The sequence below is a fragment of the Erpetoichthys calabaricus genome, chromosome 13, assembly GCF_900747795.2.
Source record: "Erpetoichthys calabaricus chromosome 13, fErpCal1.3, whole genome shotgun sequence".
Classification (NCBI taxonomy): domain Eukaryota; kingdom Metazoa; phylum Chordata; class Cladistia; order Polypteriformes; family Polypteridae; genus Erpetoichthys; species Erpetoichthys calabaricus.
The window spans coordinates 12,864,804-12,891,180 of NC_041406.2; the positions used below are offsets into that span (position 1 = coordinate 12,864,804).

Below are 26,377 nucleotides of genomic sequence, written 5' to 3' on the forward strand. Positions count from 1 at the left end.
ACCCTAACTACAAAGAGGACTATTTCATTTATGTTAGGTAGAATGCACAGAGGGGACTGGGTGGTCTCGTGGCCTGGAACCCCTACAGATTTTATTTTTTTCTCCAGCTTTCTGGAGTTTTTTTTTTTTGTTTTTTCAGTCCACCCTGGCCATCGGACCTTACTCCTTTTCTATGTTAACTAATGTTGCCTTATTTTAATTTCTTATTTTGTCTTTTATTTTTCTTTTCTTCATTATGTAAAGCACTTTGGGCTACTTTTTGTATGAAAATGTGCTATATAAATAAATGTTGTTGTTGTTGATTCTACACATTCATGGTGGTTGAAGTGGCCCCAACTCACTGATTTGCTTTGAGTAGTGAGAAGAGCACAATATAAATGTAAAGAACTATTATTATTATAAAGATTGTCATCTCCTTCTTTCTTTACAGAGATAAGAAGCAGGTCCAGCTGACATAAAACCCTGGGCGTCCTGGAAGGAGGTGCCATTACTGGTACAAGCGACCCACCAGCTGGAGCTCTACTAGAAATGACTTAGCTATCCAGCCCACCTTGCTAACAAATTGCCTGAGTTATCCCGCATGTGGGTCATAGGCTCATTTTCATTTTGTTTTTGCTTTGTCCTCGGCCAATAAAAGGGGTGACCCAGTTGACACCCCAAAATTTCACTCCTACACCTGGACACACAGGGTAAATACTTTGTATGGAAGCTGATAAGCTCATGTTATAAAGATTGGAAGCCTTGGGGTTCAAATGTCAGGTTTGGAGGTTGGTACCTTTCATGGAAGTGTCAAGTAACCTGCCTGCTGTTTCTCCAGTGCTCTTGCGAGGGACGTAAGATGGCGGAGCCATGTGATGTGGAGAATCCTTACAAAATAATCAAGTCTTCGTCCAAGATTGTACTGAGCTCTCACTCCATGCAATGTTCCTGAAGGACCTCCTAGCTGGGCTTTCTCCCACCAGCTTGCAGAGCAGCTCACCTTTGTTTTCCAGTCTGATATTAACACCTGTGTAACTTCTGTTTTTCCCAAACCAACAGACAGATGGACCTACCTGAGAAGTGACAGCTTCCACCCCACGCATATAAGGCACTCCATTATTTTCAGCCAAACAATATGATATAATCATACAGGTATTTGCTCAGACCCGACAGACCAGGATAAACAACTACAGGAGCGTAGACGAGATTTCATCAGACAAGGTTATACCCCCAAAACAACAGACACTCAAATAAGAAGAGCTAATGCCATACCCAGAGACAACCAGAGACAAGAACCACATCCCCCTTATTGTCACCTATAACCCACATCTTGAAGTACTTCAAAAAATTATAAAGCCAAACACTGAAAAATGAATTTCCTGAACCTCCCCTCCAGGCATACAGACAACCACCAAACCTGCAGTAACTAATTGTCTGAAGCTCCCTGAGTGAACCAACAGAAAATGGCACAAGTCCCAGCCTACAGAAAAGATGTAAAACATGTGTTAACATTTATAATACAGACCGTGTAGTTATACCACACTGCCGACTAGAACATCGCATAAAGGGATCACTTTCCTGCAGATCATCTAATGTGGTCTACCTAATTCTCTGCATGAAATGTCCTGGCACTGCAATCTATGTGGGAGAAACTGGACAAACACTCAACCAGAGAATGAATTTACACAGGTTCCACATTAAACCTGGCAACAGAGATGTTCCTGTAACAGCCCACTTCAACAGCCATGGACACTGTGAGAGGGACTTTAAAGTCACAGGGCTTATGGGCAACTTCAGAACACAGCAAGAGAGAAAAGAAGGGGAAGTCAAACTCATGCTAAAATTGAACACATGGTGTAAATAGAGATATGGGTCTTATGACCAGGTATGAGGATTGTGTGCATCTCTCAGACTGACACGGCCAACCTGTCTACAGACCCACATTGTATTGAAAACTCATCAAAAAACCTCAAAAAGACTTTGTTAGACAGTTAACATATCCAAAGATCTTGATCATCCATTGTTCTCTCTTTCTAAATGAACCTCAGCCTGAAGAAGTCTATTAATTTTTTACATTTAAGATTTACCAATGTTGTTACTTATCCTAGTGTGTATATAAACACATGGAACTCCAGTTTCTGTATTACATCTCACCTGAAGAAGGGGCCTGAGTTGCCTTGAAAGCTTGCATATTTGTAATCTTTTTAGTTAGTCAATAAAAGGGGTAATTTTTCTTGACTTCTCACTACACTCATAATAGCTAACTCAGTACAACACCCTAGTACTACAGTCTGATATTTAAATCTCTCTCTGGCTTTTGACCGAGTCGTTCTCCTGTGCTCTGCCGGCCCCCTTCAAATGGCTGATTTCCTGACAGACCACTGAGTGTTTTAATGTTTTACTTCTGCCACTCTCATATTCGATTTCGGAAAACACTATTTCCGAACTAAAGTAGAAAAATTCAAAGTTAATGACCAATTTTTCAGAAAGTGTGTTAACCAAGGCAGAACAAAACACTGGAAGCTCAATTTTGATGACTATTTTAAAATACCAAGCATATCTCCAATCAAAGAGATGGAACGTTTCTCTATAAAATGTCAGCGTATTAATCCAGAGTAAAAAAGGTTTAGAGATAAAAGCGAGAAAATAAATGAGTGCCGTCTTTCAAACTGGGACAGAGACGTCTGGAATTCAATGCGAGTAACTACAGGCAACCGCAGTCTGGACTGCCGCCTCTCTACGTCCCTCTCTCGTTAGGCGAGCAAAGGAGGAGAATGCTACAGTCGCAGTGAGCAGCACTGGCATGAAAAGGGGTCTGGCTGGCTCAGTCCAGGCACAGCTCATCTGGATTTGTACGTTTATTCTGTTCTGTGCAGCTGTCAGTTTTCATATACTAACATATCATGTCATTAACTTACCTACTTAGTCGTGAACAGGGACATTTTGGGTTCTGGAGCCTATCCCAGCTAGCACTGGGTGACAAAGCAGGAACAAACCGTGGACAAGGTGCCAGTCCATCGCAGACATACTAACATACCAAATAAACATAATGGATTAAATGTTCGTCTCATTTGAATATCAGCTCCTTCTGTCAGCTTCTATAACTGCATATAACATTTTGGGCAGGGGTCTCCAACTCCGGTCCAGGAGGGCCGCAGTGGCTGCAGGTTTTCATTCTAAGCCTTTTCTTAATTGGTGACTAGTTTTTGCTGCTAATTAACTATCCATCTATCATATAGTACCTTTCACATCTATCTATCTATATATATATATATTATATAGTACCTTATCTATCTTTCATTTTATTTAAATTGTGTTTTAAAATTTGTTCCCCTGAATTTCTTTTATCGTTCTTCTGAATTGCTTCATTTCTTCTCTTAAATGGCACCCAAACAGAAATGAAATGTGAAGTGAGGGAGCCAACAGAAGACCAACTAAGTCAGGGCCTCAAACTCCAACCAATTTTATTCCAACCAGTTGTTTCATTAGGCGCCAAGTCTTGTCGTTCTTTAATTCCAAGGCTTGTTGCTGCTCTCATTGTGCAATGGCAGACATTTTCAAAACATTGATCTTCTCTTATCTAAGAGCTCTGGTAAAATGTTTGGTTAACCTGAGTAGATCAACATTCCTGAGACCTTCAACTTTTCTTTATTTTCAGATATTGTATGATGGACACAGTTTGCTGGTCCTGTTTTGGCTCATTTTGTATCTCATTATTATTTGGCTGCTAATTAAGGAAAAAGAAGCAATTAAGGGATCAGAGTCTTCAGGTGCAACTCAATTAAAATGAATTCAAAAGAAGTTAACTTGGCCATAAATACAGAAGAAGGGTTGGAATTAAAGCATGTAGCCACTGCGGCCCTTGAGGACTGGAGTTGGGGACCCCTGATTTAGGGTCACGGTGTGGGATGGAGAGCCAAAGGGAGGGGAAACTATTATGTCATCACTGAGCTCAGGGCATAGAGCACCAGTCCACTGCACGGCACATTCACACACACATACGAACTCACACAAGTCCAGTCCAACTTCACGGATACTTTTCCGCCAGAGATGGGACAGTGGTACTGCCGCTGCCTCAAAGAAAAACAGACCAGGGTCTACATACTCTACTGCATGGATTTTGCATGTTCTCCCCATGTCTGTGTACAGTTGCTCCAGTTTCCTCACACAGTCCAAGGACATGCAGGTTAGGTGGACTGGAGCCACCAAACTGGCCATAGTGGTAGCATTCGTGTGAGTGAGTTCACCTTACAACACACTGGCATCTTGTCCAGGGGTTTGTTTCTCCTTTGTACCCTTTAATTGCTGGAATAGGCTCAGAACCCCCGCTCCCGAAACCCTGATCAGGATTAAGAAAGTGGTTTGTTATGGTAACCTTACTAGCTGTGCTACCCATCTAAGATGCGTTGTAATCTAAAGTAATCAACATAGACCTCAGTGTTAACATTTGCAATGCATTGTCTGTCCAGTTGCTATGTTTCTGTTGCATGCCATGTGGTACAGGATTTATAAAAGCAGTGCTAATGTCTGTGATGCGCCATCTGTTGGAATAACAAATGCAATGCATATGTCTCTTGTCATACACGTACGCATGGGAGGCAGCTAAAAAGCTTGAGTAAGGGCAATTCTGAATCAGACCAGGATGTAAGAGAGTGCACCGACTCTTTTTCTCCGTTTCCTGCAGACCATTTGCAGGAGATTCCAACTGGTCCTCTTGACGTCACTTCCGGGTCCAAGCCTATGGAAGAAGACCTTGCCGGCTCCGGCCCCTGTGATGTCACATCCGGGCTCAAGCCTATGGTTGAAGATCCTCATGAGCCTGACCCCTCTGACATCAATTCCTGTCTTTCCCTTTTCCACCTTTTCCCTATTCCCTCAGTTCTGTTTTGGACTCGGTTTTGTGCACAGCAGTGCTGTTTACATTTTTGAAACTTTGCAGCCAGGATACCAAATATACGGGTGGGTGCCCCAAACCTTGTTATGACTCAGAGTGGAGTTTGTGACACTCTGTTATATGCCTTTTGGTTTGGGAGTCATAAAAGCACGGTTAATGTTTGTCATGTGCCATCTGTTAGAATGACAAATGCAATACATATATCTGTGTTACACGCCATTTGGGTATGGGGTTCGTAAATGAAATGTTAATGCTTGTGATGTGCCATCTGTTAGGATAACAAATGCAATGTATATGTCTATTTTTTATGCCATTTGGTTTGAGAGTCATAAAAGCAGTGCTAATGTTTGTGATAACCTCTGTGTAATCTCTGTTATATGCAATTTAGCATAAGTAGCCCAGGCTGTGGGACATGGGACGGGGTAGAGATGGAGCTCATGGGGTGGGCATCGAGTTCAGTGGGGTGTGGATAGGCAAGGTTGGGGTTAGGATTTCATACTTAGCCATCCCATATGATCCTGCTGGTCACTGCGAGGAGCTTTACTCGATCTTCTGGTTAATAAAACTGGTTAATAAAATGCTACATAAGCTCCAAACCTGCCATATGAAAACAGCAGTTGTTCATGCATCAATTAAGTAATTGAATAATTTTTCAAGTCACATTTAACAATCAGTTTTTTTCTTCTGCCTTCTGTTGAAATGTACATGCAAGTGTTATCTTGTCACTACATCATCGTAGTTTGTGGGCTTTGAACCAAGGAAATTCCTAATTCAAGTTTCTTTATTTCAAATAAGTTGCTTTGTTGCACAGTTTTCTACATGTGAAGTTCTGGACTGTAATGCATTAACTTCTTTAAGATGTAGAGAAAAGTCAAGCAAAATGACACCTTTTATTGGCTAACTAAAAAGATTACAATATGCAAGCTTTCGAGGCAACTCAGGCCCCTTCTTCAGGCAAGATGTGATTACACCCTAGTACTACTTCTTTAAGATGTAAAGGCATTGGTCTAACTATGTCTAAGCCATGCCCTCCTAGTGCTCTCTCCCAGCCCCCATCTCGTGACACTCAGTGAGGACCTCCTCATTTGGTGTGGCAGTCATAAAAGCTGCACTAATGCTCAAGGATAGCAGAAACATACCAAGCAGACAGACACACAGACACTTGTCCAATTATTAAAGTGGATTTAGCCGACACCTTTATCCAGAATTAAGTGGACAGGACTAGCAAGCTTTGTGGGGCTGAATGGCCTGTTTTCATCCAGATTGTTCTAATGTTCTATCATATAGTGCCTTTCCTATCTATCTATCTATCTATCTATCGTGTCTTTCCTATCTACCTACCTACCTACCTATTATATAGTGCCCTTCCTTATCTATCAATCAATCCCTTATGCAGTGCATTTCCTATTGATCTTTCTATTATAGAGTGCATTATCTATCATATAGTGTCTTTCACATCTGTGTCTCTCTCTATTTATGACAGTGCATCTGGAAAGTATTCACAGCGCATCACTTTTTCCACATTTTGTTATGTTACAGCCTTATTCCAAAATGGATTAAATTCATTCTTTTCCTCAGAATTCTACACACAACACCCCATAATGACAATGTGAAAAAAGTTTACTTGAGGTTTTCGCAAATTTATTAAAAATAAAAAACTGAGAAATCACATGTATATAAGTATTCACAGCCTTTGCTCAATACTTTGTCGATGCACCTTTGGCAGCAATTACAGCCTCAAGTGTTTCTGAATATGATGCCACAAGCTTGGCACACCTATCCTTGGCCAGTTTCGCCCATTCCTCTTTGCAGCACCTCTCAAGCTCCATCAGGTTGGATGGGAAGCGTCGGTGCACAGCCATTTTAAGATCTCTCCAGAGATGTTCAATCGCATTCAAGTCTGGGCTCTGGCTGGGCCACTCAAGGACATTCACAGAGTTGTCCTGAAGCCACTCCTTTGATATCTTGGCTGTGTGCTTAGGGTCGTTGTCCTACTGAAAGATGAACCGTCACCCCAGTCTGAGGTCAAGAGCGCTCTGGAGCAGGTTTTCATCCAGGATGTCTCTGTACATTGCTGCAGTCATCTTTCCCTTTGTCCTGACTAGTCTCCCAGCTCCTGCCGCTGAAAAACATCCTCACAGCATGATGCTGCCACCACCATGCTTCACTGTAGGGATGGTGCCAGGTTTCCTCCAAACGTGATGCCTGGAATTCACACCAAAGAGTTCAATCTTTGTCTCATCAGACCAGCGAATTTTCTTTCTCATGGTCAGAGTCCTTCAGGTGCCTTTTGGCAAACTCCAGGCGGGCTGCCATGTGCCTTTTACTAAGGAGTGGCTTCCGTCTGGCCACTCTACCATACAGGCCTGATTGGTGGATTGCTGCAGAGATGGTTGTCCTTCTGGAAGGTTCTCCTCCCTCCACAGAGGACCTCTGGAGCTCTCATAGAGTGACCATCGGGTTCTTGGTCACCTCCCTGACTAAGGCCCTTCTCCCCGATCGCTCAGTTTAGATGGCCGGACAGCTCTAGGAAGAGTCCTGGTGGTTTCGAACTTCTTCCACTTACGGATGATGGAGGCCACTGTGCTCAGTGGGACCTTCAAAGCAGCAGAATTTTTTCTGTAACCTTCTGTAACCAGATATGTGCCTCAAGACAATCCTGTCTCGGAGGTCTACAGACAATTCCTTTGACTTCATGGTTTGTGCTCTGACATGAACTGAACTGTCAAATGTGGGACCTTATATAGACAGGTGTGTGCCTTTCCAAATCATGTCCAGTCAACTGAATGTACCACAGGTGGACTCCAATTAAGCTGCAGAAACATCTCAAGGATGATCAGGGGAAACAGGATGCACCTGAGCTCAATTTTGAGCTTCCTGGCAAAGGCTGTGAATACTTATGTACATGTGCTTTCTCAGTTTTATTATTTTTAATAAATTTGCAAAAACCTCAAGTAAACTTTTTTCACGTTGTCATTATGGGGTGTTGTGTGTAGAATTCTGAGGAAAAAAATGAATTTAATCCATTTTGGAATAAGGCTGTAACATAACAAAATGTGGAAAAAGTGATGCGCTGTGAATACTTTCCATGCACTGTATATAATGCCTTAGATTGTTCTAATATTGTAACGTTCTAACAAACACAGTCTCCAGAAGATGGAATGCAGAACACAAAACATAGCACAGTACATACTGTCACACAGACGTGAGTAGGGGGCATTCTCAGGGTTTGTGTACAGATTGCAATAGCACTCCGGGTCGTGAGAGGGCGCTGTCGCTCACATCTTCTCTTCTTTTACCAGCAGACTGGAGGCACCAACACTCAATGTTAGACCAAGACCCTCCCCACTTCCCTACCAGGATAGTACCCTTATAAAATGACTACGACTATACCTTGTTATGGACTCACATCTAAAAAAACGTTCCTCAACTTTCTGCTTGACAGTTGCATTGCGCATTTTTATTATAACATATCAGGGATCACCGGAAGGAACCCCAGCTCTGCTTCAGTTGGTTGCCTTATTTTTTTTTTCTTCAATACACCAAAGACTAAATAAATTTGCACTCATGCTTAGTAAAGATTTTTTCTCCACAAATGCTTTTAATGTATGAAATCTACAGAATCATCAATAGATGATAGACCACCCCAGTACAGGGAAACTTCAAGCCCAGCATTTCACTTTGCACTCCAAGTGACAAGAATCGTGATAGCTGAAGCACCAGCCATCAGAAAACGAGACTAGAATGAAGTGCTCTGACATTCTATGCAATTTCTTAAATTGTGATGTTCTTCAGGAAGCTTAGTAAAAGCTGAATCGCGCCGAAAATGACACTTATCTGCTTCTACGGGCTTTCCTCGCTTAGTCTTTAAAGCATTTCTAATGTTTCACTTCCACTTGAAATCATCATCTGCAAGATTAGGCAATGCTCTGGTTAATGGAACAGTTGATTTCAGAAATGGCTCTGCCAAATACAGATTGCACTTCGCTGCCAAGTCCCTTCCTGCACTGTGTGGAGTCCTTATTTTTTATTTATTTTTTTTCTCGTTTTATCACTTTGAAAGGTTTTCCACACCCCCTAAGTCAATATCAATTTCGTTTGCTCTACATCAAAGTTGCAGTGCCAGGGTGCTTAGAAAGGACTCACTTATTTGTCCATGGATCACATTACATTACAACATAAATCAATTAACATTAAACAGGAATGGCAGGTAAAAAAAAAAAGTCCTTACTATTAGTGTGAAAATCAGCATGTAAATATAATCTAACACTTATGAATGATATTCATCCTGGTGGGCCATACAGTCTGTTGGCACTCTTTTTTTGATTGGTTGCATACTGAAGACCTTTGAGAGGCTGGTCCTGGACTAGATCAGTGCTCTAGTGGTAGACCACCTGGACCCATTGTAGTTGGCCTATCAGACAAAGACTGGAGTGGAGGAAACAATCATCAATATGCTCCACAAGATTTATTCTCACCTGGACAAAGCTGACAGCACTTTGAGGATGATGTGGTTTGGTGTCTCCAGTACCTTCAGTACCATCCAGTCATCTCGATTAAGGGTTCATTTCAGAGGTAAGCAGGTGGATGAGTCTGTGGTGTCCAGGACTGCAGCTTGTGAGACTCAAGGACTGTGTCAGCACCACAAGTAACAGGTCTTATGGGGTGTATTGATAAGGGGGATGAGACAGAAGAGAGGAGTCGGGGGAGAACTTTGTTTCTTGGTGCAAAGAGAATTGTCTGCAACTTAACATCAGCAAAATCAAAGAACTGCTTATTGGCTTTCACTGCACTAAAGAGCTTCTGTGCCTGGTCGCTACTCAGGGAGTGGATGAAGAGGGGGGTCCACATTAATGACAGGTTGGACTGGTCTCATAACACAGAGGAACTGTAGAAGACAGAGCAGGGTAGTCTCTTCTTCCTTAGGGAGACTCCGCTCTTTTAATGTGGGAAGTGACATCCTTCACATCTTCTACAACTCTGCGATGGTCAGTGCGATTTTCTATGCTGTGGTGTGCTGGGCATTAGAGGTGCACTGAATGATGATGGAAAAAAGGTGGGTCTTAAGCCATCATCATATATATAAAATCCAAACAGGGACGTCCTTTATTTATACCAACTGATGTACTCTTGTTAAAGCAGGTTAGCAGACTGAAGAAATCTAACAGGGCACTGCCTTTTCATTTAGTTGCATTCACATAACACATTTAACATTTCAGTTTTCACCAATCAGCATACAGGTAAATGATATACTCCACAAACACCCCTTATGTCATTAACAATTATGTAAATTCTCCAAGCTAGTTAAATATATTAAGAGTTGTAGGTGGATACTTGGTTAACAGAAATGTTACTTCTTATACGTAAACTGTTATCAGAGAACAAAATATAAAGTTAATGTTTTATTCTTATACCGTACATGACTAGACCTTCATGACAGACAGACAGACAGACAGATAGAGAAGAGAAATCTTCACTTATAAAGTTTTTTGAGTGTGTCCAGGTGTGTACCCACCCTTAATTGCATGTGCTTCCACATATCTGTATGTGTAAATCTGAATAAATTCTGCCTGGCCTCATAACTAAATGAAACAGGCTGTAAAGATTCCAGTTAAATTAAACAACTTTGTATGGCAGTTATCGGTGGACTTGGGTCAAAAGGTTTTTGAAGGGTGAGGGGATAAGTAGTGGACCAAAAACAAAAGGTCTGGAATCTGTAAAAAGACACACACAATCTAACTTGTTGAAGAAGATCAGTCCATTTTTTCTGAAGCTATTTTTGGTCATAGGTCACTATGGACACACACACATGCAGACACCATGTTAAAATCAACCTTTCTTGACGTTTTGAACATCACAGAATCAGAATCTGAACTTGATGCCATCACCAAACTTCCATTTACCCATTTATATGGAAGTAAAAAAAATAACTAAATAAAGCACTTGGCATGTAGGAGGTTTCTGTAGAGATATACAAATGCTAGTATGGAAGGAACATGTTAAGTAGGTGTGGCAAGAGGACTTCGTAACCCATGTTACCTACACGTCACCTGACCAGCAGTTTACCTAGCAACTGATAAATAATATGGCAGCTTCCACGCAAACTGAGCACAAAATGGCAGCAAGATGACATCTAAGAAAATTGTCAGAAATGACTTAGAACAAAAAAGAAAAAACAAATCAATAAACAATGGGCCTTTTGATATTTTTTGGCCTTGTATTTTGAGGAATCCATTCAAGTTTTTACTTAATAAATGCATTAAAAGATTAGGTTTGTTTCGGCTCCAGTCACAGGACCTTGAATGACATCACAAGGTCCTGTTGCTGGAGCAGCTACAGAAGCTTCTGCTGCGGGAGGTCTGCAGCCAGACCCTTATCAACACCACTGGAGGTTAGCAGACAGACACTTCTCAGATATTTTGCAATCATGGTTTACCTTTTCTCTCTTCATAGTAAACCTAAAATTGTGGCACAGCTATTCCTGCTACTCATCCCAAACTCTTTCCAAAAGGTCCTCCACCGGGCTACAAATGCTCTTTCTTATTCCTTATTTTACAGGCCGCTTAGTGCATCCATCCATAAAAGCCTTCCAATTGTTGTTCTTCTTTAATCCATACTTTTGCATATGGTCTGGGCTATTATTTCCAAAGAGCCATGCAGGATGATGCTTAATATTATCTCAGCAATCATTTTTGAACAGAGACCACAACCTTATATAATCTTAAACCACACTCAGGTTAAAAAGAACAGCTGTTGGTGACACTGACCTGCCATACCAGGTGCTCCTTTGTCACAGATGTGCTTGACAAACAGATGCTGAGCACGATGGTGTGGGAAGAAGAGGTCAGCACGCTGGCAATTACAGCATCCCGCATGGAGAAGGGCAGCATGGTGTAGACCACAAAGATAATGAACAAGAAGAAGGAGACCTGTGGACGAGGAGCAAAACAGTTAGATTTAGATGGGTACTAGGAAATTCAAGTAAAAATGAAATAATTCTCATTGGCCACATGTCATTCAATACCAAATGTTCCATTACATTCTGCTACAGATGGACAACTAGCATTTTTTTTTTTTTTTTTTTTAAGGTTGGACCAGAAGAAAACACTCGGTCAAAACAAAGTTAAAGTTGTAACCAACAGGATCAAAATACCATCACCAAAATTTAAATCAAGATCCTACTCTGCTGGGCCTTGACCAATGAGGGTTGGGACGTAGATCGACTGTTAAACTGAGAGCTATTCACTTTCTGACTCAGCTACTTCTTCACCACTACGGATCTGTATAGCAACCCCATAACTGTGCCCATTTGTACACCACTCTCTTTGGGATATCATGCAGAAGAGCAAATGCTGACATTGCTGGTTATGTCACACAGCACACCCTTTTTATGGACAAAACAGACAAGCTACGCACTGGGGCTATTAACATTAAATGTATGCACTAGGCGTTATTACCAAAGGTGAAGACAGCTTTATTATAAGAACATACTGTAACCCTAACCATAAAGTGTAATATTCTTGGAAAGGAAAACGTTTCTAACTGAAGAAGGATTAAAGTTGAAGTACATACACCAGTAACAGTAACAGGTCCCTGGAAGGCCCAAATCAAATAACTACAGTCCCTAAGGTGGGCAAACAGTTGGCAGGGCCTACTCCATACCCCTGTACAAATGAAGTCCCTGACAGGAGGGCTGCCACGGAGTCCAAAAGTGACAAAACTTACATGAATAGAAGACCCATGATGCATTCTACCTTCTTGAAGCAGGGCTATCTAACATAAGGGTGGAATGGGCACTGGCTGGGGGCCCACCATGTTTCTAATGCCCATGTATGTTTCTGTTTTGCTATCAAAACAGGAGCCCCAGTGCAATCAATACTTTGCCCGGGGGTCCGTGATGCTGGTAAGACGGCCCCATCTCAAGTTGGGAGCTATTGTCTAGCACTAAACAACTAAAGGAATGCTATTAAGGAGTAAACTTTAAGAACAAAACATCCCAGGTGGGGGCCTGTCCTACTTCACAGTAAAAAGTCCATTACAGAGTGGATGGTGAGAGCCACACATAAACACTCAGGAAACTAATGCGCTAGTGGAGAGAGGAGAGCCTTTGGGCAGGAGTGGGGGGGGTTTATAAGGTGTCACACATGTGCGATTGGGAGGCAGCTAGAGGGCCTGAATAATAGTAATACCACACCATACCAGGGGGTGGCAACCTGGACTGACTTTCTCTCTCAATCCTCTGTAGATCATCCACGGGAAATCCCACTAAGTCCAGGTGCCATTGATAACGTCACTTCCGGTTCTGGCACCGTCGATGATGTAATTACCGGTCCTGATGGCATCACTTCCGGTTCTGTGTCAGATGACGTCATTTCCTGTCCTGGCCTTTAAAGCTGCCATATTTTCCCTCTCACTTCAGTTCTGCTTTGGACTCAAACCTGTGAAGATCCAGGGCATAATATACGTGTGGCTGCCCCAAACCTTTTTCAATGTCATTGGACTCTTATTGTGACAAACAGAACTCACCCAGAGAAACTCCCAAGGCTAGAATAACCTAATCCTAACCCCACTGGCGATAAAGACATAAGAAGTTGTAATGTGATGAATGACAAATATTGCTAAACTTGAGACAACCTAAAATTACAAATTAGGGTTAAACACAAAAGTTACTGTAAATACAGTGAGACCTCTGTTCACGAGCGCTTCTCTTCCCGAGTAATCCAGTATACAAGCAGTTTTCTGTCATGAAATTTATCGCTGTACACAAGTAGTACAACATGCTGGGTATCTCTGGCACTGCCCTCCAGTGGTTCAAGTCCTATCTGACTGATAGGCAAGAGTTTGTTAGTCTTGGCAACAGCAGATCCAGCTCAGCGCCAGTCACACAAGGAGTCCCTCAAGGCTCTGTCCTCGGTCCTCTGCTTTTCTGTATTTATATGCTTCCCCTTGGCCATATTATCCGTAGCTATGGACTGGGCTATCATTTTTATGCAGATGATACTCAACTCTATTTCAATGTTAAAAGTGGAACTTCATCAGAGCTTTCTCAGCTCACAACCTGCCTTAGTGAAATTAAAACCTGGATGGAGCAGAACTCTTTAAAATTATATTGCAATAAAACTGAACTCCTGCAAATTGGGACTAAAATGCAACTTAATAAAATGAGCTCCTTCCCAGTCCATCTTGGTGGTGATCTCATCAGACCTGCCTCTACTGTAAAAAATCTTGGTGTCATTTTTGATTCCTCCCTCTCTTATTCTGCCCACATAAATCACATTAAGAAACTTTCTGACTTTCACCACCGTAACATATCCCGTGTTCGCTCCTTCCTCTCCTTTTCTAACGCTGAGAAACTTGTCCCTGCTTTTATCACATCCCGCATCGATTATTGTAATTCCCTACTGGCAGGTGCCCCTTCTAATCTTATATCACAGCTCCAGCTTATTCAAAACTCAGCTGCAAGAGTCCTTACTCGAACCAGCAGCAGCGAGCACATCACACCCATCCTGCTCCGTCTCCACTGGCTCCCTGTGTCTTACAGAATCGAATATAAAATCCTACTAATTATTTACAAAGCCTTAAATAACCTTGCGCCAAACTACATCAGTGACCTTCTCCATCACTATGTGCCTGCCGGCCCACTAAGGTCCTCTGATTCTGGCAACCTTGTTGTGCCCCTCACTAATCTACACTCCATGGGTGACAGGGCCTTCAGCTGTACAGTGATCCCTCGCTATATCGCGCTTCGCCTTTCGCGGCTTCACTCTATCGCGGATTTTATATGTAAGCATATTTAAATATATATCGCGGATTTTTTGCTGGTTAGCGGATTTCTGAGGACAATGGGTCTTTTAATTTCTGGTACATGCTTCCTCAGTTGGTTTGCCCAGTTGATTTCATACAAGGGACGCTATTGGCAGATGGCTGAGAAGCTACCCAACTTACTTTTCTCTCTCTCTCTTGCACTGACTTTCTCTGATCCTGACGTAGGGGGTGTGAGCAGGGGGGCTGTTCGCACACCTAGACGATACGGACGCTCATCAAAAAATGCTGAAAGATTATCTTCACGTTGCTACCTTCTGTGTGCAGCTGCTTAGTGAAGCGACATGCTGCACGGTGCTTCGAAAAGCTCGAAGGGCACGTATTGATTTTTGACTGCTTGTTTTTCTCTGTCTCTCTCTCTCTCTCCCTGCTCCTGGCGGAGGGGGTGTGAGCTGCCACCTTCAACAGCTTTGTACCGGCGGTGCTTCGCATACTTAAAAACCAAACAGCCCTATTGATTTGTTTGCTTTCCTCTCTGTTTCCTTTGAAGAGGAAGATATGTTTGCATTCTTTTAATTGTGAGACAGAACTGTCATCTCTGTCTTGTCATGGAGCACAGTTTAAACTTTTGAAAAAGAGACAAATGTTTGTTTGCAGTGTTTGAATAACGTTCCTGTCTCTCTACAACCTCCTGTGTTTCTGCGCAAATCTGTGACCCAAGCATGACAATATAAAAATAACCATATAAACATATGGTTTCTACTTCGCGGATTTTCTTATTTCGCGGGTGGCTCTGGAACGCAACCCCCGCGATGGAGGAGGGATTACTGTATAGCGCCCAGACTCTGGAATGACCTACCGAAATTAATCAGGTCAGCGGACTCCATGAATTCTTTTAAAAAACAACTCAAAACTCATCTGTTCAGGAAGGCTTTTAGCTCTACTTGACTTTATTACCCTTCTCTCAGTTTACTTCTCTGTCAAGATGCTCATGTAACCTGTGTGTGTGTGTGTGTGAGACCATCAATTATGTTGTCTGTTTCTTTTTTTTTTTTCAGAATTTACTGTCTTAATCTTCTTTATTTATTTATCTGGTTTGTACAATGCTATACACTGTATACGCTGCCGTTCTTTATTATATTCTGTAAGTGCCTTGAGCATGGGAAAGGCGCTATATAAATAAAATGTATTATTATTATTATTATGTATGGTTTGCGCAGCATCGGCTAGACAAAGGAATCTTGAGTCAAGCTGAGCCCATCCTTCACCAAATAAATACGTGAGCTGTTTTATTGCAAACACATTAGCAGTTTTTTTGTGTACTGTACTATTGAGTTACGAAAGTGTACGACGATCATGGGGCCAAAGAAAGCATTAAAAGGATGGACCCATGAAGAAATTAGTGAAAATAACCATAGAAGTGACAAAAGAGATCATCAAAAAACACAAAGACGGTGTTCGTGTGGCTGATCTGGCTCGCCAAAACAGCAAAGCAACGTCAACAATATGTACCATTCTGAGAGAGAAAGATAGATTCAAGAGTGCTGATGTGGCAAAAGGTGTTCAAGTGGTAACAAAACAAAGACCTAAAGCAATCGATGATGTTGAAAAGTTGTTGCTAGCATGGAAAAACCAGAAACAGTTAGCGGGTGATGGTGTATCGGAGGCGAGCATACTGTATGTGAAAAAGCAAGGGAGCTGCATGCTGATCTCATTAAGAAAACCCCTGGAACGACTGATTCGGAAGAGGAATCATTTAACTCGGAGGGCGGATGTTGACTTTTGTCAAAAAATTCAGGGGTAGAGGGCGGTAATCGGCGACAAAACTCGCTGTTATGTTTTAGTTTGACTCTTTGCTAGATGGAAAGATGATTTGTAAGATTTGATCTCGGTTACCGGCACACACATGAGAACGAAGAGCAAACAACCTCTAAAATGGCATTGACATCTGGAGAGAGACCAACGCGAGCACGCAAAGCAACAAACTCTGTGGACGACATTTTGCGTATTTTGTCGTTGAATCGGAATATGACTTGTCGGACTCCAATTTGGGTGCAAGTGACCTTGCAATGGAGATCAAAAACGAAAGTGAGGTAGGTACTGGCATCAGCTGATCTGTCCCCAGCTGATTGTGGTGCTGAACGCACTCGTGTAGCTGATGTGCCCAGGACGACTGCCACTTACGATGACAAGAGAGAGAAACCAAGATTGCATCGCACTGTGGCTGCCACTGCCACGTGAACACAGCCAGGCAAGCCAGCCTGCCGCCTCGCACAGCCAGCAGAAACAGCGAACAGGCAGCAAGAGCCACCGTAGAACAAAGCAACAGACGTTCGATGTTGATTTTTGTGTGAAAGCATTGTTTGGTGTGTGGAGTTGTTTGGGGGAAAAATATTCAGCCCTGAAAGAGTTAAAGCGAGGAGGGGGTGGCTTGAGAAGTTTATAAAAAGAAGTGGTGTTCACTGCGTCATAAGGCACAGCGAAGCCACGACCTCAAATAAAGCAGCTGTTGAGAGACACATCAAGGTGTTCGATGAGAGTAAGGAATACCTGCCACTATATACAATGTATGTTTACCAACAGTTCTGGATTGTAGAACAGATTCATTCAATTTGCATTATTTCTTATGGGAAAATTTGATTTGGAATACAAACATTTCTGTTTCTCGAACGGATTAATCTCATGAACCGAGGTTCCACTGTACTAAATAGAAGAACTGAATAGCAGAACACAATTTTTGACAAAAATCGAAAAACTTGAGAACAAAAGAACAAAATATGAGAAATAAAACGATATATTAAGAATACAAAGTATTCCAGAATAATTGTACAAAACATAATTCATATAATAGACTCAAATTGATGACATTGAGACAACAATTTTAGAAAAGATTGTTAGGAGACCCCTGAAACATTCTACCTTCTCGAAGCAGGGCTTGAATGTTTGGTAACAAAGAACTAAAAGGATGCATTGTCTAGAAACAAACGATAGGCCGACATCCCAAGCTATAAAAATTTGTCCTAAAGAAATATGAAAAATACAGGGCTGGATTAATGATTATGAAAAACAAGCACGTACTTTGGGGTATCAAGGGAAGGGGGGCACCACAGAAATTTTCAAACTGAAAATGGTGCAGCTAAACCAGGTTCCACGAAAAGGGGATCCCACATTAACCCCTTAACCGCCCTCTGCTGGATATATCCGGCATCGTAGCTTTATTGCTGACGCCTTACTGCCGGAATTATCTGGCACATTTGCCTGTGGTTATGTGAATGCCTGGCGCGTAGTATAACTGATGGTTTGGCGTGGGTATTATTACTACGTTGTATTTCGACAACTCTGCGGTTGTATTGGCTGCTCACGTGATGTGATTCGAAAGTGAAAGCTGTGAATATGGCGAAACGTAAACTGACTTCAAGTGAGGTTTTGCAGGCGATTTTGGACAATAATTCTGATCATGATTGTAGCAGTTCTGAAGAAGATTTTAGCGACAATGATGATCAGCAACGTGCGCTGCATGATACTGTGAATGACGACGCATCGGATGATGGCGATGAGTGGGTGTATCCCCAGCATCTCAACTGGACTGCTGCCCGTTATCTGAGCCAGATATGAAAGATCCAAACCATGACCGCTTGTTCAAGCTACGTCCTTTGATTGACCATTTATTTGAAACATTTCAGCAGGTGTTTCAGCAGGTAAATACTGCTTGAATAAATGTAAAGTAAAAAAACGAAAATTGTTCAGATTTCTCCTGGCATGGGGAATATTTAGGGAGTTGGCGGTTAAAAGGTTAAACAAAAAAATTACATACATATATATTCAATATTAAATACAATATTAAAATAGTAATAATAGAGGTTAATGATCCATATATTAATCTTGAGAATACAACAAAATTACAATCTGGTAACTGCCACACAGGCTCACATGATCGTTCTGGTCTTGGTCGTGTCGGTTATCCCGTTGAGTCGTCCACTGAGAGTGAGTGCAGCTCATATATCTATGGGGCACCAAAATCCTTTGAGTGCTTAGAGCCCCTAAAGGTCTTAATCTGGCCCTGGAAAAAGTAACAGGGGTGAGTGGACAGAAGCCAAAAGTGTAGGGTGGAGAGTACAATCACTCATCTGAGTATGAGTGGGGACAAAGGAGGCATATCCACGGACTGAGTTCCAAGGGACCGCTGTAGCCCAAAGCTAAATGAATCCAACCCCAACCCCAAACCCCTGGGTGATATGCACAAAACAGACAGGCTACACACCAAGGCAAGGGGCATTAAAGCGGATGCATTAGGCGTCAATGCCAAGGTTCAAGGCATCTATATTAAGAAAGCACGTCAGTGAACTGTGATATAATTAGTCCAAGAACATCGGAATGGGACTGATGTGTCTTTGAAATGCAAAATGAAATCAGATTTCTGTTCATTTCATTGTCCTGCCGTCTGTGTAGGTAGGTAATTTTCTGCAACATCAAGATGATTTTCATGCAAATCTGTGTTTTATTTTTGCACAAGATGGGTCTTATGCACGTCTCTAGAGTGTGAACACTTTAAGTGCCCAGGAGGATGGGCGAGCATCCCGGCCAGGATCAAGGAGGATTTCTGACATACATGCATTTTTAAATGTTTTCGGCGCTTGCATGCACCTCACTTCTCACTGCGAAAGACAAGTGGACAGCAAACGCCACCACGCAGCAATGACATTGTGCTAATGACACAGATGAAGTGTGAGCACTATAAGTGCTCAGCAGGATGGACGGGCATCCCGGCCAGAATCAAGGAGGATTTCTAACCCGGCCGGGAAGCCATAATGGAAGGGTGGCCAAATTGCGAACATCACCCGGCCGGGGTGCCTTATAATTCCCATCCTGGCTGGGATGCTGGACGGAAGAATGGACTGGTGAGAGCTGGAAACTGGGAGCAGTTTATCCCTCAAATTAACAGGTGGCAGTGTTCCTCGCCAAGTAGTCCCAGTTTGGACACCCACAGGGCTGCATGGGATTTGGAGTACAAAAGCACAGCCATGCAGGGGTCCTTGGGTGACCTCCCTGGTTTCTGTATGACCTGAAAATGCTTCCAACAGTCCATAACGTGCTACCAGGAGCCCACCGCCAAACCTCATGGAGTCAGAGTCGGTAGACAGGGGGCGACTATCATGGGAGGAGACAAGCAGAGAGAATTTCAAATCTGTTTATAGGCTGTGTTAATTGTTATATTTGAGCCGTGTGGATTTATTTGACCCCGGAATGGTATTGAGTCTCAGGTGTCTAGGGTTTGGGGGCTCGGTGGCGCCCTCTACTGGTGACAGCATGTTTTATTGATGAGGCCCCAGGACAGTTTCTCAACCACAGATTTGCCATCTTGTTTCACAATTTGACTGTAGGGCATCTGTTTGGTGTTTTGACCAACAGTAATTTCCTGCCTATTCTCCTCAACAATACAGTCTCTTCATTTTCCATTCTATTTTACTGGCTTCAGTCATTTGGCTCCCTCACTCTCTCTCACTTATGTGCCCAATAGCCACCATGCTGCCCACTATACAACTACTCTGCTACTCAGTAGGTATTGCTTAAAACGCATCAAACATCCGACTTTGCTTCTTCCAGACAGTTTTAATGTGGCGCGCCTCCATTTATTAGGTATACAATATTCCACTTGCCAGTCATTATTTATCTGCTACTAAGCTCCCAGTCAGCATCAAGTGATTTATCATTCCAAAGGGCACGTGATGCAGACTCTGCAGAAACAGTCCCACCTTTGATCCTATTCAACATAGCCACACCACACTCTGGGATGTGAATAAGTCTGGAAGGTAAAAAAAATGTTCTCTGGTTGACAAGTGGAAAGACAGAGTCCCTCGGGACTTAAATGTCAGTCCTGAGTGAGGGGAAAGTGAGCATCAAAAAACGAGACGTCAGCAGCTGAATGCCATCCATTAGTGAAACACAGAATAAGGAGCTGGGGAGCCAGAAATGAGGCAGATCCGTTCTGAAATACATAAAGTGAGGCTTTCTGGAGCTCAGCATGTGTTAATAAATCTAAAATGTATTAGTCATTGTAATGTTAGACATATATAAACGAAATACCTGGGTTTGCATGTGTGTATGGAGCTGTCCATTCTATTCACGCTTAACCACAGCCACTAGATGGCACAAGCATGCACTTTCACATTTTTTCGGGGCTTGCATTCACCTCACTTCGCACTATGAAAGACCTGTGAGTGAGTGTGTATGGGGGCAGTCCACTCTGTTCACACTCAACTACGGCCACTAGATGGTGCATGCATGCATGCACTTCACTTCTCACTACGAAAGACCTGTGTGTAGCAAATGCCACCACACAACAACAACATCGTGCTGATGACACAGATGAAGAGACGCAACATCAAAATGAAGCAAACACCGTGGCTCAACAACATGCAAGTGAAACACCTCAGCAACGGAGGGCAACGCTTGAAGTTTTCACTAAAAACCATGGTCTATCTAGAGGTATTTTCTCGTGACAAAGATTAATAGGACTCCTATGCCAGTGATACAGCTAAGATATGGTATCACCCGTGTCTTCTTACGAAAGCCATTGGGGCATCAAGCACATCCTCTGTGCTGGGTAATTTTTGAGTAATGAGTTAGTGGACGCCTCTCCAAGTTCACAAATCTAGTAAAACTGCTGGGGAATCCTTGTGTTGTTTTTTTGTCCCGAAGACAACACGCAGCTTGTATAATAAAATTCCCAATCTTTGCATTATATGAAACTAAAATATGTAGGACAACCATCAACAGTACTACAAGGCATCTCCACAGCTTCTTTCCTCCAAGTGTCCAGATCCTAAACAAACTTACATAGGGCTACTCCTGACTGTTTTTGCAACATATAAACTGTAAGTATGCTGTTTGTGTATTCGTAAATACTTCATAAATGCTCAAGTGTTTTGGTCAAGAAATTGTTGTATTTGTGTAGTGGTTGCACAGTGTTAGGTCAACTCTTTCGGGGCTAATTATTTTGTTTCCCTTTTGTCCCAGGGCTTAATATTTTTCAAGAAAACTCTGTTTTCTAAAAAGCACACAAAGCAATGGTTTCACACACAGTATGTAAACTCACATACCAGTTTGTCTCATCACTTATGAGCTGAAAGGCATTTTCAGGTAAATAAAACAGCTCAAGTAATCAGTAGTGTCCACTAGCACGCCGTGTCATTTGATGAAGCCCAGTAGCCAGCTGGCCCCCCACAGATATTAAGGTCTGTGTAGCCCTCCCAGACGAATGTTGCCATAGCTGCATGTTCAGCTGATGCAGGTACCGGTCTTTCGTTTTCCATCTCCAGATCACTTGCATCAAAATCGGAGCTTGAGAGTCTAATTCAGCAATAATACACAAAAAAATAAATTATACATAATAAATATATTGATAACTAATATGCGTAGAGTATTTTGCTTTCCACAAGTCAGTGACAGACAGCAGTTTGTGAGGCTAAGGGACTGTGTGTGTCACAAATGCTGGTGTGTAATACTGGAGCACCTCAGGTTGAACTGTCCTGTCTCCCTTCCAGGTGACCGTCTACACAACAGACTTCCAGCACAACACCAGCAATTTCCATCTACAGAAATCCACAGATGACTCGTCCATGGCAAGCCACTTTAATAATGGGGATGAGTCAGAGTACAGAAAGATTGTGAAGGACTTTGTCTTGTGGTGCAGGGACAACAACGTGCAACTCAACATTAGCAATACAAAAGAGTTGCTGGTGGACATCTGGCTTGCCAAGGTGCCTCTGACACCAGCCATCATTCAGGGTGAGGATGTGGAAGTTGTGCAAAGTCTCAAGTACCTGGGAGGGTCCATATGAAGAACATACTGGACTGGCCTGACAACACAGTGGCACTGGACAAGAAGTGCCAAAGCAGACTGGACTTATTATGGAGATTCAGGTCTGTTGATGTGTGCAGCAAGCTGCTGGAAATGTTCTACTAGTCCACTGTAGCCAGTGTGGTAGTCTATGCTGCAGTCTCCTGTGGAAGCAACCTGAGATCAAAAGAAGCACAATGTTTGAACAAACGTATCAGGAAAGAATGCGCCATCACAGGACAAACCCTGGACACACCAGAAGCTGTTGTGGAAAAGAGGATGGGATCAAAATTATGAAGAATCCCCTCCAGGAGGCACTCTCTTTGAGCACTTTTAGCCACAGGCTCATTCCTATATGATATGGCCAATGCTATCCGGCATTTCACTAATTCCTCCCGGGACATTCACTAAGTTTATTCTGAAATACCATTTTGACATTTCTGAACAATACACATTCATTTTATTTATTGTTTCTAATTTACATATCATTTGATTGATTGATTGGCTATTATTTGTCCTTGTTTTAATGTTTCTGCTGGTGTATGCATCTGAATTTCCCCTTGGGATTAATAAAGTTTATCTAATCTAATCTAAAGCCATGGCTAACAACAGGCTAGCCCGTAGTCAGGGGGACATCACCTTTGTCATGGCAGGAGAGCAGCTGGCCTGGTCACCTCAGCATTGGACTGGGAGCTGCGAGTGGACTTGGACAGGGAGCCAGACCATGTTACACCAACTTCTTTGAGGCCAGACATGGTGTCAACATCTCCCTCTTCAAAGGTGCAAGTGCTCATAGTAGAGCCGACAGTCCCTTGGGTGGACCACAGTGAAGAGGCTAATGAACAAAAGCGGTCCAAGTACCAGGAGCTGGTGGAGCACTGTCAGAGGAGCAGCTGGAATGATTGTTGTGATCCCATTGAGGTGAGGGGGGTGTAGAAGCTTTTCTGGCTGCCCATTAGTAAAGTCAACACACTGCTTGGCGAGCCATAAAGTCCACCATAGAGGCTGCAGAGAGGTCCCGCAGGTGACTTTGGATCAGAAGGTCCGAATCGTGGGCTATTGCTGCGGAGACACAAGCCAGGGTCTGATCAACCCAAGCTGGCAGGGATGGGGTCAATTCAGGAATAAAATCAACAGTTTCAGTTCAAACAATGAAATGGGATTGGAATTGGAATTCAACAACAACTACAGAAAACTGAGTCGGAACTGAACTGGAACGGAACTCAGTGAAATTCTGCTTTATTCCATTTATAGCTGTTTCTGAGCATTTATTTGGCATTACGTGTAGGGACATGCATGTGAACATTTTTTATGGTACTTTACAAATATCAGGTAATGTATGAAAAATACACTCACCGGCCAATGTATTAGGTACACGTTTGACTGCTTATCAGCCAACCACATGGCAGCAACTCGGTGCATTTTGGCCTGCAGAAATTGTCAAGATGACCTGCTGAAGTTAAAACCGAGCATCAGAATGGGGAAGAAGGAAGGGGACTGAAGTGACTCTGAACGTGGCATGGCTGTTGCTTTCAGATGGGCTGGGCTGAGTATTTCAGAAACTGCCGATCTTCTGGGATTTTCATACACAACCATCTGTAGGGTTTACAGAAAATGGTCTGAAAAAGGGAAAATATCAGTCAGCCTCTGTTTTCTGGCTGAAAAATGCCTTGTTGGTGCCAGAGGTCAGAGGAGAATGGCCAGACTGGTTTGAGCTGATAGAAAGGCAACAATAACTCAAATAACCACTCGTTACAACTGAGGTATGCAGAAGAGCATCTCTGAACACACAACACGTTTAACCTTGAAGCAGGTGGGCTACAGCAGCAGGATACCCCACCGTGTGACACTCCTGTCAGCTAAGAACAGGCTACAATTCACACAGGCTCAGCAAAATTGGACAAGAGAAGACTGGGAAAACGTCTGGTCAGATGAGTGTTGATTTCTCCTGCAACATTCTAATGGTAGGTTCAGAATTTGACATTAACGTCATGAAAGCATGGATCCATCCTGCCTTGTATCAATGGTTCAGGCTGCTGGCAGTGTAATGATGTGGGGGATATTTTCTTGGCACACTTTGGGTCCCTTAGAACCAACTGAGCATCATTTAAATGCCACAGCATACCTGAGTCTTGTTGCTGATCATGTCCATCCCTTTATGACTGCAGGGTCCCCACCTTCTGATGGCTCCTTCCAGCAGGATAAGACTCCATGTCACAAAGCTCAGATCATCACCAACTGGTTTCTTGAACATGACAATGAACTCACTGGACTCAAATGGCTTCCACAGTCACCAGATCTCAATCCAATAGAGCACCTTTGGGATGTGGTGGAACAGGAGATTCGCATCATGGATATGCAGCCAACAAATCTACAGCAACTGCATGATACTATCATGTCCATATGGACCAAAACCCCTGAGGAATGCCTCCAGCATCTTGTTGAATTAATGCCACAAAGAATTATATATTATATAAGTAACAAGCTGGTTAAGTTTGCAGATGATACCAAGATATGTGGATTAGCACAAAATTTGGAATCCATTGAGTCATTACAGAAGGACTTGGATAGCAGACAGGCTTGGGCAGAGTTGTGGCAGATGAAATTTAATGTCAGTAAATGTAAAGAATTACACATAGGAAGTAAAAATGTGAGGTTTGAATACACAATGGGCGGTCGGAAAAATCGAGAGTCCACCTTATGAGAAGGATTTAGGAGTCATAGTGGACTCTAAGCTATCGACTACCAGACAGTGTTCAGAAGCCATTAAGAAGGCTAACAGAATGTCAGGTTATATAGCACCTTGATGTGTGGAGTACAAGTCACAGGAGGTTCTGCTCAACCTTTATAACACACTGGTGAGGCCTCATCTGGAGTCCTGTGTGCAGTTTGGGTCTCCAGGCTACAAAAAGGACATAGCAGCACTAGAAAAGGTCCAGAGAAGAGCGACTAGGCTGATTATGGGGCTATAGGGGATGAGTTATGAGGAAAGATTAGAAGAGCTGAGCCTTTACAGTTTAAGCAAAAGAAGATTAAGAGGTGACATGATTGAACTGTTTAAAATTATGAAAGGAATTAGTCCAGTGGATCAAGACGGTGACTTTAAAATAAGTTCATCAAGAACACGGGGACACAGCTGGAAACTTAAGGGGAAATTTCACACAAATGACGATAGGCACTTGGAATAAGCAACTAAGTAGTGTGGTAGACAGTAAGACTTTAGGGACTTTCAGAACTCGACTTGATGTTTTTTTGAAGAAATAAGTGGATAGGACTGGCGAGCTTTGTTGGGCTGAATGGCCTGTTCTCGTCTAGAGTGTTCTAATATTCTAATGTTCTACTGTACTGAGCTTGATAAACGTGTGTGTTGCAGGACTTGGGCAGCTTGTGTGCCCTCTGGTGGCCACTCTATCTGCTTGCAGTGGATTCGAAAATTATTCAGAGCCCGTCACATCGCATTTTTGTGTTGTAGATCAAATTTTAAATAGGTGAATTTGCCACAGTTGCCAAATTGGTCTACACTCAATAACCCATAATGACACGGTAATGACAGTTTTCAGAAAGAATGGCCAATTTATTAACAATCACAAACAGAAATCTATCATTTCTAGAAGTATTCATACCCTGAGTTTTGGCACTCCAGATTGTGCTCTGGTGTGTCCTGTTTCCTTTAACTCTCCCCGAGATATTTCTAGAACTTGACCAGAGTCCACCTGTGTCACACTGAAATAATCAGACATTACTTAGAAAGCTTCACCTTCCAACAGGACATTTGACCCCAAGCACAAAACAAAGACAACACAGTAATGGTTTAGATTCAGCTCTGGGAATGTCTTTGAGTTGCCCATTTGCCATACCCTAGGCTTGAACGTAATCCAACATCTCTGGAGTGACCTGAAAAC

At 42.6% G+C, this 26,377-nt stretch overlaps 1 protein-coding gene and 1 long non-coding RNA gene across 2 annotated transcripts in view; one reads left to right on the forward strand and one right to left on the reverse strand.

Moving 5' to 3' along the window:
* LOC114663989 (adenylate cyclase type 2-like) overlaps positions 1 to 26,377 on the reverse strand; it is a 592,666-nt gene that overhangs the window by 321,082 nt on the left and 245,207 nt on the right. The window contains 1 exon segment of the mRNA XM_028817967.2: positions 11,641 to 11,802. Coding sequence (XP_028673800.2) covers positions 11,641 to 11,802 — 162 coding nt within the window.
* Positions 25,018 to 26,377, forward strand: part of LOC127530053 (uncharacterized) — a 104,296-nt gene continuing 102,936 nt past the window's right edge. Inside the window, exon 1 of the long non-coding RNA XR_007936587.1 lies at positions 25,018 to 25,408. This is a non-coding gene — a long non-coding RNA (uncharacterized LOC127530053). The remainder of the gene's footprint in view (positions 25,409 to 26,377) is intronic.